Below are 13,816 nucleotides of genomic sequence, written 5' to 3'. Positions count from 1 at the left end.
TTACAATTTTTCACCCATGATTTCATTCAGCCCTCAGAGTCCACAGTGCAAGGTCTGTCTTATTCTACTGATTCCACAGCTAGGAACCTGGGGCTCCGGGGGAGGTTGCTTTTTCTACTTTAAATACTAGATTTGTCACTTATTACTTTGGGCAAATGCCTGCCCCTTTCTCCGCCTCAGTTTCTCCTATAAAAGGGTGATTGTTTTAGTGTCTGTCTTACAGAGTTGTCAGAGGATTCAGTGTTTTCCTGTTTGGAAAGCATTTAGCAGTTTGCCTGACCTGTAATAAATGCCCCTGAAAATGGGAGGTGCTATGATAATGACCATGGTGACCTTGATAAAAGTTATCACAGGGCTAGTAAGAAGCAGAGTCATGTCTTGAATCTGCTGCTCCCCAAATCCAGTGATCTGCCCTCTGCCCTGCACTGCCCCTCTGGAATTTGCTGTTCTGGCCTCAACCACCTGGCTCACTTCTTCTATCTTTCTCTCTGCAGGTCACCCCCTTCCCTATGTCTTGTGACCTACAGGGTGACTGTGCTTGTCGGGACCCCCAGGCCCAAGAACACAGCCGGAAAGACCTCCGAGGATACAGCCATGGCTAAGGAAGGACAAGGAGTTGTCAAAGAATTCCCAATGCCAGGACCCGCATCCCTTTGGTATTGATTTCACAGTCAGCTGCTCAACGGAATGGCCTCTCCACACCAGGGATCCTTAGCACCCAACCGGTCTGCCTTTAATTTCACCCAGGAAGGACTCGTAGTGGGGGCACGTGAACCAAGTCTCGCCATGCTGAATGATGGAATGGAATCCCATCCCAAAGTCTTAGACGGACTGCACATACGGCGTGCAGTCCCTGAGCCTCCTAAAATTCTAACCGTTTGTCACACGACCACAGCAAGAAACATGTATGTAGGAGTTACGTATCTAGGAGTGTGCCCACCTGCGGCTAGTAGGTGTGCCTGTGTACGCACCCGCGCGAACACCCGCGTGAGGGCAGTTTTGGAGACGGAGCAGAGAGAGACTGGGGCAGGCTCAGTCTTTCCTCTCCCGGGCTCCTAGCCGACACTGTCCTTGGGAGAAAGAGAGTTAGAGAAACTGCCAGGACCAAGTGTTGAAATGCTAAGATAGTTCACAGCCTGTGGCTTACAATATGGAAGGTGTGCACAAGGGTGCCCTCCTTCGGGATTGGACGTGAAACGGTCTCTGATCACCTACCTTCTAGGGAAGTAGGACCCAGGAAGAGGTAAAGAATCCAAGGTATGCAAAGCCCCCGAATTCTTCCGCTGCCGTGGGGGATTTTACCCCAACTCCAGGGTTCGAGGCCAAGCTGGAAATGGCTTAGGATTGCAATGTCAAGGTATTATAACAGCCCCCTGCTTGAGGCTTGAGGCCATAATGTCCATCCCATTCCCCAGATCTTGCCTTGGGACCACATTTGCTGCTACTTTTCCGGCTGCTCTATCCTATACATTGAGTACCCCAAGATGGTAGGACTAGGTTAGGAAAAACCCCACACAACCAAACAGTCTGCCTTAAAAGTGACCCACATTTTTCCACAGCTCCTCACCTCTTAGCCCTTCTGCAAGAGAAGACCCCTCATAGGCCCACGTGGTGAGAAGTGAAGTCCCCCAGGGGTGGGCTGCTCATTCTGGAAGGGAACTGAGGGACTTAAGATGCTGGAACCCTCGCTGAGAGTCCAGAATGTCTAAGCCAGTGTTAGATCTTATAACCAAGTGGAACAGTGTTAAATTTCTATGATGTCGGAGCCCTCCAGAGACTGCTGGAATTTTAGGGACTCTTGAGTGATCATCCTTATCCAAGCCTTCCTGCCCCTCCAGGCTAGAGCAGGCTTTGGGTCTGAGGACCTCACTGCTGCCCCGAGTAGCTAGAGTCCTGGGACAGACAGCCGTCTTGGATGGGATCTGTCTGGACCGTGTTCCAGAGGGGCTGTCAGAGGGAAGCCAGAGTTCACAGCCTCGGTCCCCAACACCCCAGCACGGCCATCGTGCTTTCCACAGTCTTCCAGCTCCCGGTACCCCAGCCACACCTGTGGTGGGGCAGCCCTTCCCTCTCTCCTGTGCTCAGCCTCCAAAAGTTAAGAGGAAATTAGCCAAACGCGCATAAAAGCCTCCACCTCTTTGGGGTCCTCTTTGCCTCTGTTCAGCCAGTTACCTGTCCACTCCTTTTGAATTAATATGGGAAGAGGTGAATCCAGAATGAGGTGGAGAGAATGCTTAAGTTTGACGTGATTTTTGAAACTGAGAAAGTGAGGTGATGGGAGTGTCTAAACTAGATATATCGCGTAAAGATTGCTACAGATCATCTCAAGTCTAGTGAACCAACAAAAACAAAGTTTAGCATAGAAATGGAAAATACTAGGCACATGGGCTGACCTTCCTCATTCCTGCATCTGACGCAGGCGTTGTTAATCAGCTATAGCCCTTTTTCCAGGGACCAAAAATAACTTCAGAAACCTTCTTACTGTATCACTCCCAACAGCAATTACCTACTGATCAAGAACACTTGAGAAGATATCTATTGGCCATCTGTGGTCTGTTATATTAAGAAATATATCAAGGTGCTTTTTGCACAGGTGCCCACAAATAAGGATGCAGTGCTTGGGTAGTTTTGTGTGGCCTGTACCATATTACAGACTCTGAGATTGAGTTCTAGGCTCTCCACTGTTAAGGCCTGGCTCAAATCCTTTATATTTCCTCTTACAAACTTATATCTCATTTATATTCAGGGCATTTTTTTCCTCTAATTACCAGGGCCAATCCTTGGCAAAATAATAATAATCATATAAGCATGGATCCCATTTTGTACCCCTCTCCAGTATCTTAGAACTCTTGCCAACTCTTAAAGCCCCTCTTCTGCCCTAGCTGAGTTATCAACCTGGGTGGTGCTAGCTAGGAAGGAACAAACTAAGAAAGACAACAGAGTCAGCCCTCCCAGTTGCTTTTTTTACATCAGTACGTAGTGCAAAGCCTTGGAGACCCAAAGACAACATTACTAACGGTGGGGTGGCAGGAATCACAGAAGAACCTCACCAGCTTCCCTGAAATCGACTCCCATGCTCTTTCCTCCTTCACTTGCACACACACTTCAGCTGAGAAGAGTTTCCTGAAGGCTGACTTCTACCTTCAGATTCTCGGGTTGATCGAGCCCTTACGAGCGAAGAGCCTTCCAGTCTCCTCCTTGCCATCATTCAAACCTGTTACTCACAGATTCATATTTGCCAAGGATATTACGTGGGAGAGGCTGCTTGACTGACAGCCCTGGGCCCACATGCAAGGTGTCATTAATAGGCCCTTCTCAAACCTTAGTGGAGGACAGTCAGCTCTGTTCAGGCAATGCACTGATTCTCGGTTTCATTTTCTTTCTGGGGATAAACTCAGTATCTCATCCCCTGATCATCATCTCCAGTTTAGGACAGTGGAGTACTCACAAGGAGGCAGCTCTGAAACACTGTTGTCTGTCAGCAGCTCAGAGGTCCTAAAGCACTTGGAGGTTCTGAAGATGTATTAGCTTCTTCAGAACTTGGAAGTTCTGAAGAAGTATTAGCCTGTTAACAGCAAGAAAGAAAAGATAAGGTGGACAGTTCTCCAAGCCTTCTCTTAGGAAGACTTTCCAAGCCGCAACCCTGCTGGCTGCCAGAGGACTTGCATGACCCCCCAGATTCTGTGCCAGCCACCTTTTAAGGGAAGACTGTCCATGGGAAGTCCATTCTGGTGGCTGAATTGGGGTGTTATGAAAGGGAGAGATCAATGACTGTAAATAGTAAGGCTCTGAAGATGGAGGGTATCAGCTGCTAGTCCTGGCTTCAGCATGTTGAGTCACTGCCTAGACAGTTCTCTTGGTCTTCTTCCCACCTTGGCCAATGCTTCAATGCTATTTGTTGAAAATAATTCTTTGAGACAGATTTCGGCTACCTCCCTTCCAGGTTTGATTTAACTTGGTTCTAACTGTCAATTTGTTATAGGTCTTACCTGTGTTAAGGAAGGAAAGAAAGGAAGAAAGAGAAATAGAGAAAGGAAGGAAGGAAGGAAACCATAAATTCAAGTGAACAGTTTGTTTTGTTGTTTTTTTTTTTTCTGGAACTACTTCAAGTGGGAAAATAAAAAGAAGAAATTGATGGTGACAGGGCTGTACAGATAGAGATTAATAGAAGATAAGGAGATTAAACGTAAATAAAATGCATGATTAAAAATAAGAATTTTTTAAAAAACCTATTTTTGTGCTTTCTACAGACTCAGTAGGTAGACACAAGCATAAAGGTTTCCCTAGCAGGAGTAGAGTGGGATTTTATATTGCTGTCTGTTTTTTTCTGTACATTGTGGTAGGTCCAGGAAATAAGGCATCTTTCCCCTTAATATGTAGTTGTTGTTTGGCGGGGTTGGGGGGGGGGGCATTTTGTCTATTTGTTTGGTGTCAATCAGTGATAGCAGGGAATGGGGAGGGCTTGAAACTGGTTTTTCCAAATATTAAGGGGACATATTGTGTCACACTTTTCACATTATAAAATGTTTGTATTTACCATTAGAGCACTGGGCTTTATAAAGTCTGCACTTAGAATCACACTGCACAGTCCACTTTCCTAAAAAGCTGCTACATGACCAGACAGGTAATTCCCATGGTTTTTGAGAAACAGAACAAACAAAGCAAACAACAAACATAAAACTAAAAAGCCTGTTCTTGTAATTTGCTCAAGTTTCGCCAAATTCCTACCCATTGTTTGATCTTTAAAAGAAATGTGTAATAGCCGAGAGGAATTGTGTCCCTAGAGTAAGAACACAGAATTCTTGACTCCAGGCAGCAGTTTGCTCAGTGATCTTGAACAAGTCATCATATTGCTTCTCCATTTGCCTCAGTTTCTCCAGCTGCAAAATGGGGATACTACTACTTACCTACCTCACAGTGGGAGGGCGGGGATTGTGAGGCCCTGAGGTTTTAAAGGGGCTGTGGCAATCTGTGAGAGCCAAGGCTTGACACAAAGTCTATGGGTTACTTTTCAAGAATGCACAGGCCCATTGGCCACTTAAGAAAGACAGGGAGTGCTCATTTGATATATCAAGGAATAAAGGTGGAGCTCCTAGATTAGAATCCACCTTAAGAGAGAGGCTTGCATTTGAGAATATTTCACTTGTAGAGAAATTGGACTTTCTCCCCCTTATTCTGGCCTTTACCGGTTCTATAATTTGATTAAAAAAAAAAAAAAGAAAGAAAGAAAACAGTGACTTCCTACCGTGTAAAAGTCAGCTTACTGCTTGTTCAAGACTTCTGGGCCATTTCCAACTTTATAGAGGAAGGGAGTCCCTAAAATCGCTTTTTCTTCTCAGACTTAAAATTCCACATCGAGTGTTCCATTAGAAAAAGATACAGCATTCTGAGTGCAAAGTCGGGGCTTCTTAAACTCTACACCAGCAGTCATTGAGGAGAAGTTTGAACAATTATTGACTTGCTTCCTTGGGTCTCTATAATCAATAACCTGTCCGCAGATATCTATCTATATAAAGATATTATATATAAATATAAATTTACATATATATGCACATGTATATATAGTTGTACATATATGTGTGTATATATATACTTAAATGTAATATTTACAAAATAAAACTGTGATCTCGTCTAGAGAAAATGTATTCATATTACAAACTGCTCTTCCATATTTATGTATCATATTATACCTTTTTATTATTGTTATAATTATTATGGGTATTTCTAATTATTATGATGTTGAAATCTGTTTCACATCTTCTGGAAACTACCAAAAAATGACTTTCCATTGATGTGCTTAAAATCTGTTCTCAAGAGAATTCTACTGGCCTACTATAAAAAAGAAAAAAAAAAAAGAAAAAAGAAAATCTAAGCACCAAAAACAAAACACAATTCCAATCCTTTTTTCTGTACCTCACGCGCATAAATTTGCTGCTCCTTTTTTGGGTTTTATTTTTTCCTGTTTATGTGTTTTTATGGATCTAAGTTAAGTCTTTCAGCAATATATAAAAATGTAAATAGTAAACTTTATTTATTAAGAATGTCATCTTTTTTAATTTATATTTACACAATTGTTCATCTAATTTATTTTTTCTATACGGTTTTAAATACTCAGACATATTTTGCTGTTCATGATATTTTTATCCTGTTCTCATGGATTTGTTTTTCCATACTGTTTTCTCTGGTCTCAATTACAGGTTAGATCTCACAAACAAATAATGTCAAAGACAGAAATATTTTGCCACTGTTGATTACTATACCTTAAAAGTTCTATATTATGAAAATATATAATAGCTTGTATGCTTCAAAAGTAGTGGTGTGGTTTTTGTCTCTTGTGGAAATCTAAAAGACTCTCACATATACACACTAACATGGAAGAGAATCCCAGTGCCTAGAATTAGAAGATCAATGGTAGCAGGAAGTTGAAACTAATATACACCCAATCTTCTACAGAAATAATTCCTGAAGGCATCTACACTTTGCATGTGCAAAAATTGAAAAACATTCTTACATGTTATAAGAAAGTTCATTTCCAGGGAGCTAAAACGAATATCACTTCCAGTCATGTCTAATATTTTTGATGCTCTCTCCAATGATAAACTTCAGCATATTCATTATTTTCATTTATTTTCTTCATACTATAATTGAACACTCAGTCATCCAGTTTATCAAATGAACTGGCAGCTGAGACCAAAGTATTGCTGATTTTGAGCTGCCCACTGGATCTCATTTTTCATGAGATCACTTAGTAGCTATGCAATCTTTGGAAAGCTATTTGATTGCTTTAAAATTTAGTTTTCTTATCTGTAAAATGGAAATAAAAGTACCCATCTCATTAAGTTGTTGTTGGAATGAACTAAGATAGATACGCAAAGATTTTAGAACTGTGCCAGACACAGATTATATTAACTCTTGTTATGATGAGATACAGCTGCTTATGACAAGTATTAATAATGCACTAATTTTTCTAATATCAACTTGGTTTTTAGAAGCATAAAAACAAGATTCACTAAAGCATTCAAGTACTTGCACAGGCATTGCATGCACTGTACACTGAGCTATGGGCTGGCAGTACCACCATAATATAGGTTTATCTGCTGATACTTGAAATGTTGAATTCTGCATAAAAGAGTAGTTTGGGGACATCATTGTGAATGACATAAAAGGGCAGGGGGAGAGAAGTCAAGAACTACCCATAGGTTTTTTGGACTCTTTACAAACACAAGCCACTGGGAGACACGAGGGAGGGCACCAAATGATAAAACAAGAGTCATTGCTAAATTCTACCAGGTAACTGGCCATTTCTAAAGTTATATAAATTATTAAAGAGAATGTTTTACTCAGTTCAATTCAGTTCACTGTGAAGATTGAAACAAGATTTAAAGAATAGTTATGAAAAGAGGCAAATATTTCCCAAATAGAAAGATTAAGAAAGTCTTTTGTGTGTGTGTGTGTGTGTGTGTGTGTGCGCGCGCGCCAGTACCACACTGTTTTGATTACCATAGCTTTGTAGTATTGTCTGAAGTCTGGAAGAGTGATGCTTCCAGCTTTGTTCTTCTTCCTCAGGATTGCTTTGGCAATTCTGGGTCTTTTGTGGTTTCCTATACATTTTAGGATAATTTGTTCTGTGAAAAAAATGTCATGGGTAATTTGATAGGGATCACATTAAATCTGTAGATTGCTTTGGGTAGTACAGCCATTTTAACTATATTAATTCTTCCAATCCAAGAGCATGGGATATCCTTCCATTTGCTTCAATCATCTTCTATTTCCTTTATCAATGTTTTATAGTTCTCATTGCATAAGTCTTTCACATCCTTGGTTAGATTTATTCCCAGGGTTTGTTTTGATGCAATTTTAAAGAGGATTATTATTATTATTTACTTTCTTTTTCTGATATTTCACTGTTGGTGTAAAGAAATGCAACTGATTTCAGTACATTAATCATGTAGTCTGCTACCTTACTGAATTCGTTTAGCAGTTCTAATAGTTTTTGTGTGGAATCTTCATCACCATGCGACAATTTTACATCTTCTCTTCTGATTTGGATACCATTTATTTCTTTTTCTTGTCTGATTGCTGTGGCTAGCACTTCCAATACTATGTTTAATAGAAGTGGTGAGAGTGGGCATCCTTCTCTTATTCCAGAAATAAGTGGGAAGGCTTTCAGCTTTTCACCATTTAGTATTATGTTGGTTGTGGGTTTGTCATAAATGGCTTTTATTATGTTGAGAAATGTTCCCTCTATTCCCACTTTAGCAAGAGTTTTATCGTGAATAGATGCTGAATTTTATCAAATGCTTTTTCTGCATCTATTCAATCATGGGTTTTTTTGGTTTGTTTGTTTTTCTTTGGTTGATGTGGTATATCACATTGATTGATTTGTGTATGTTGAACGATTCTTGTGACCCTGGAATAAATCCAACTTGATCATGGTGTATGATCCTTTTTATGTGTTGTTGGGTTCGGTTTGCTAATATTTTGTTGAGAATTTTTTTCACCTATATTCATCAAAGATATTAGCCTGTAATTTTCTTTTTTGGTCATGTCTTTGTCCAGTTTTGGTGTCAGGGTGATGGTGGCTTCACAGAATGACTTTGGGAGTGTTCCCTCCTCTTCAGTCTTATGGAAGAGTTTGAGAAGGATCTGTATAAGTTCTTCTTTGTAGGTTTGCTAGAATTCCCCAGTGATGCTATCGAGTCCTGGACTTTTGCTTTCAGGAAGTTTTTAAATTACAGATTCTATTTCACTTCTAGTGATTAGTCTGTTCAAATTATCTGTTTCTTCTTGATTCCATTTTGGCAGGCTGTATGTTTCTAGAAACTCATCCATTTCTTCTACGTTGTCTGTTTTGTTGGCATATAATTGTTCATATTTTCTTATAGTATTTTGTATTTCTGCAGTATCAATTGTTATTTCTCCTCTTTCATTTCTTATTTTGTTTATTTGGGTCCTCTCGTTTTTCTTGGTGAACCTGGCCAGAAGTTTGTTGATTTTGTTTATCCTTTCAAAAAAACAGCTGTTGGTTTTATTGATTTTTTCTATTTTTTTAATCTCTATTTTATTTATTTCCTTTCTGATCTTTATTATTTCCTTCATTCTGCTGACTTTAGATTTTGTTTGTTCTTTTTCTAAGTTTTTTAGGTTGTATGTTAGGTTATTTATTTGGGATTTTTGTTGTTTTTTGAGGAAGGCCTGTATCGCTATGAACTTCCCTTTTAGAACTGCTTTTGCTGCATCCCATAGATTTTGTATGGTTGTGTTTTCATTGTCATTTATCTTGAGATACTTTTTACTTCCTCTTTGATTTCACTGTGACCTGTTTTTTTTTTTTTTTAGTAGCATGTTTTTTAGTCTCCATGCAATCTTTTTTTCTCATTTCTCTTTTTGTGGTTAATTTCTAGTTTTATGATGTTGTGGTCAGAAAAGATGCTTGGAATAATCTCTATCCTCTTAAAGTTTTTTTGCATCCTAGTACGTGGTCTATCCTAGAGGAAATTCCATGTGCGCCTGAAAAGAATGTGTATTCTAGTTTCTTTCTTTTTTTTTGGATGTAGTGTCCTGTAGATATCACTTAAGTCTAACAGCGTGGTATTGGCACAGAAACAGACATATAGATCCATGGAACAGAATATAGAGCCCAGAAATAAACCCACCCACCTACAGTCAATTAATCTCTGACAAAGGAGGCAAGAATGTACAATGGAGAAAAGACAACCTCTTTAGCAAGTGGTACTGGGAAAGCTAGACAGCCACGTGTAAATCAATGAAGTTAGAACACTCCCTCACACCATACACAAAAATAAACTCAAAATGACTTAAAGACTTAAATACAGGACATGCTACCATAAAACTCCTAGAAGAGAACATAGAGAAAACATTCCCTGATATAGTGATGTTTTATTAGGTCGGTCACCCAAGGCAATAGAAATAAAAGCAAAAATAAACAAATGGGATCTAATCAAACTTAGAAGCTTTTGCACAGCAAAGGAAACAAAATGAAAAGACAACCTATGGAATGGGAGAAAATATTTGCAAACAATGTGACAGACAAGGGCTTAATTTCCAAAATACACAAACAGCTCATACAATTCAATAACAAAAAAACAAACCAATCAAAAAATGGGCAGAAGACCTAAATAGACATTTCTCCAAAGAAGACATACAGATGACCAACAGGCACATTAAAAGATGCTCAACAGGGCTTCCCTGGTGGCGCAGTGGTTGAGAGTCCGCCTGCCAATGCAGGGGACGCGGGTTCGTGCCCCAGTCCGGGAAGATCCCACATGCCGTGGAGCGGCTGGGCCTGTGAGCCATGGCCGCTGAGCCTGCAGGTCTGGAGCCTGTGCTCCACAATGGGAGAGGCCACAACAGTGAGAGGCCTGCGTACCACAAAAAAAAAAAAAAAAAAAAAAAAGATGCTCAACATAGCTAATTATTAGAGAAATGCAAATCAAAACTACAATGAGGTATCACCTCACACTGCTCAGAATGACCATCATCAAAATGTCTACAAATAATAAATGCTGGAGAGGATGTGGAGAAAAGGAAAGCCTTCTACTCTGTTGGTGGGAATGTAAATTGGTGCAGCTACCATGGAAAACAGTATGGAGGTTCCTTACAAAACTAAAAATAGATTCAGCAATCCCATTCTTTGGAGTATATCTGGAAAAGATGAAAGCTCTAATTCAAAAAACCCATGCACCCCAATGTTCATAGCAGCACTATTCACAGTTGCCAAGACATGGAAGCAACCTAAGTATCCATCAACAGATGAATGGATAAAGAAGTGGTGCATATATACAATGGAATATTACTCAGCCATAAAAAGGAATGGAATAATGCCATTTGCAGCAACATGGATGGATCTGAAGATTATCATACTATGTAAGTCAGACAAAGACAAATATCGTATGATATAATTTATGTGGAATCTAAAAAAATGGTACAAATGAACTTATTTACAAAACAGTAATAGAGTCACAGAGGTAGAAAACAAACTTATGGTTACTAGGGGATAAGGGGGGACGGGATAAATTAGGAGATTGGGATTGATATATACAGACTACAATATATAAAATAGATAACTAATAAGGAACTGCTGTATAGAGAAAGACCCCTCAAGTGGCAGTGTGAAGAAGAAAATGGAGGGAGCTAGGAACAGATGTAGGGAGTCAGAGGATGATGCGTAGTCCAGGAAAGAAATGATGGCTGTTTGGATGAAAGTGGTGACAGTAGGTGGACAGAGGATTTTACCCATTCTATTAAATGGCGAAATTAGACAAAATGATCTTCAGTGTCTAACATTCTGTGATTCTAGTAAGTCATTACACACCTCTGCTATTCACTGATTTTAATTTTTTTTCAATCAATAGACTTCATTTTTTAGAGAATTTTTGTGTTTACCGATGAATTGAGTAGAAAGTAGAGTTCCTATTAGATTTCCCTTTAAACAATGAAATACTGGGACAGGGAAATCTAGCTATTTTCTAGGATCAGCTATCACGAAATCTGAAAATCTAAAACCATGTGATCAAGTGTGTAGGTCTGGAAATACAAGTAATATTCCTTATGACCTCTCAGTGGTTTTGTCGTGATGATGTCTTAAGATCAAAGAAGGTGGCTTTGGGGAAGGCATCAGAATAGAGTCAGATGGGATCTGGGATGACAGCCATTTATATGCTACGTTATCCTGGGCAGTTCTCTGCCTGTTTATATTTCAGTAGCCTTGTCTATAGAATGGATTCATCATTTCTGTCCTAAAAGGGCTGTCCTAAGGAAAATATATCATAATTTAAGTAAAGAACCCAGCAGGGGGCTGTCACATAGCAGGTACTCAGTATACCTCTCCACCCCCTCCTTGGGTAAATATGACTCCCATCGCAGGCAGCACTCTCCAGGAGAAGTGAGGTTGTAGGGGGACGGATACAATACACTCAACCTAGTTCTCCAGTATTTACATGGAGAAAATGTACATCACTTTTACACCACCAGGCCTGAGGTTGTACAGTGTATTAAACTTGCTTCCATCTCTGTGAAATGACAAATCTCAGTTAGTCGCCCATGAAATTGAACAGGCCCAGGGTGAAGACAAATTAAAAAACAAAATCAGTATTATTCTACTTTCTAGCTTGTACTTCAAAAGGATAACAACAAGAGTGGGAGTAGGGAAGGGATGTCTTTCTTTAAGACATGGAAGCAGGTTAGTTTCTCTTTTTAATTCTCACAAAAATACTGTTCTAGGGATCATGAGTCTCATGTTTACAAGTGAAAGAAACTAAGCCTCAGTGTTTAAGTGATTGTTCATAGTGAGTGGCCCCAAATCAAGTCCCATCTCTTTGAAGTGTAAACACTACATTACACTGATTCTCTCTTCTCATGATTATCTTAAGTTTGTTTAAGCCAAAACCAATTATTTAAATACTCCAGGGATGGAAATTGTTTTAACTTAATCTCAACACATATTGACTGGTAGTGATTGCAGTGCTGGGAGGAGAAGGGTTTTTATAACACATCCAGGCTCCAGAGAAAAGGTAATGTGACCTTGGGAAAGTCATCTCTCTGAACTTGCCTCGTCCATAGCTGCCCATCATGGAAATGGAAAGGGCAGTGTCAGTATAAATGTTACATTTGCTTTTCTGTGTTTAGTTTATTTGTCAAACAATAAACTGAAGATTGGGTTGGGGAGGAGATCCTCTAGGGTTACACATCATGCAGCCACAGAGGCCCAGGTCTGCCTCCCTAACCAGTACTCTCCTTCTTGTCCAGAATGCCTCTTGTCTAACCTGATTAGAGATATCATCGTCTTTGTACTATCCTCACCCCCTTGAACAAGTTAACAATTTGTACCATAACTGCTGCTAAGTGAGCATTTTTTGCCAAAAGTTGTCTTCCATGACTAGCAGAATCTTGGTTCTGGGCACGGCACTGGCCATGTTGCAAACCCATGAGGAGAACGGAATATGTCCACTTCCCTAACTACCCTATCTTCTATTGACCAGTTAGTGTGGGAAAGACAACTCTCATGATAATCTTTAAAACAAAAAGGCTCCAAGACCTAAATAGACACTTCTCCAAAGAAGAAATACAGATGGCCAATAGGCACATGAAAAGATGTTCAACATTGCTAATTATTAGAGAAATGAAAATCAAAACTACAATGAGGTACCACCTCACACTGGTCAGAATGGCCATCATTAAAAAATCTACAAATAACAAATGCTGGAGAGGGTGTGGAGAAAAGGGAACCCTCCTACACTGCTGGTGGGAATGTAAGTTGGTGCAGCCACTGTGGAAAACAGTACGGAGGTTCCTCAGAAAAGTAGAGTTACCGTATGATCCAGCAATCCCACTGCTGGGCATATATCTGGACAAAACTATAATTCAGAAGATACATGGCTCCCCTATGTTCATAGCAGCACTATTCACAATAGCCAAGACATGGAAACAACCTAAATGTCCATCAAAAGATGAATGGATAAAGAAGATGCGATATATATTGGATTGGCCAAAAAGTGCCTTTGGTTTTTAAGTAAAAATAAATGACACATTTTTCATTTTCACCAAGAACTTTATTGAACAACGTATTCACCCTTTTGTTCCACTTCCTTCTGCCATTTTTTGGGCAACTTCATAATTCCATCTTCCCAAAACTTTTTATCTTTTTGAGCAAAGAACTGTTCCAGGTGCCTTTTGCAGTCTTCCAGGGAATTGAATTGTTTTCCATTACGAGAATTTTGTAAAGACCAAAATAAATGGAAATCCGAAGGTACAATGTCTGGTGAATACACTGGATGAATCAGAACTTCCCAGCCAG

At 39.8% G+C, this 13,816-nt stretch overlaps 1 protein-coding gene across 1 annotated transcript in view; it reads left to right on the top strand.

The window, feature by feature from the left end:
* The window catches only part of PAPPA (pappalysin 1), a 250,562-nt gene extending 249,566 nt beyond the window's left edge, over nucleotides 1-996 (top strand). The window contains exon 22 of the mRNA XM_060153316.1: nucleotides 495-996. Within this exon, the coding sequence (XP_060009299.1) occupies nucleotides 495-602 (108 nt within the window). The 3' untranslated portion in view covers nucleotides 603-996. The remainder of the gene's footprint in view (nucleotides 1-494) is intronic.
* The last annotated feature ends 12,820 nt before the right edge of the window (nucleotides 997-13,816 follow it).

This window comes from Lagenorhynchus albirostris, chromosome 7 (genome assembly GCF_949774975.1).
Source record: "Lagenorhynchus albirostris chromosome 7, mLagAlb1.1, whole genome shotgun sequence".
NCBI classification, from domain to species: domain Eukaryota; kingdom Metazoa; phylum Chordata; class Mammalia; order Artiodactyla; family Delphinidae; genus Lagenorhynchus; species Lagenorhynchus albirostris.
Note: the sequence above shows the minus strand (reverse complement) of the source record. Positions and strands in the feature narration are given on the sequence as shown.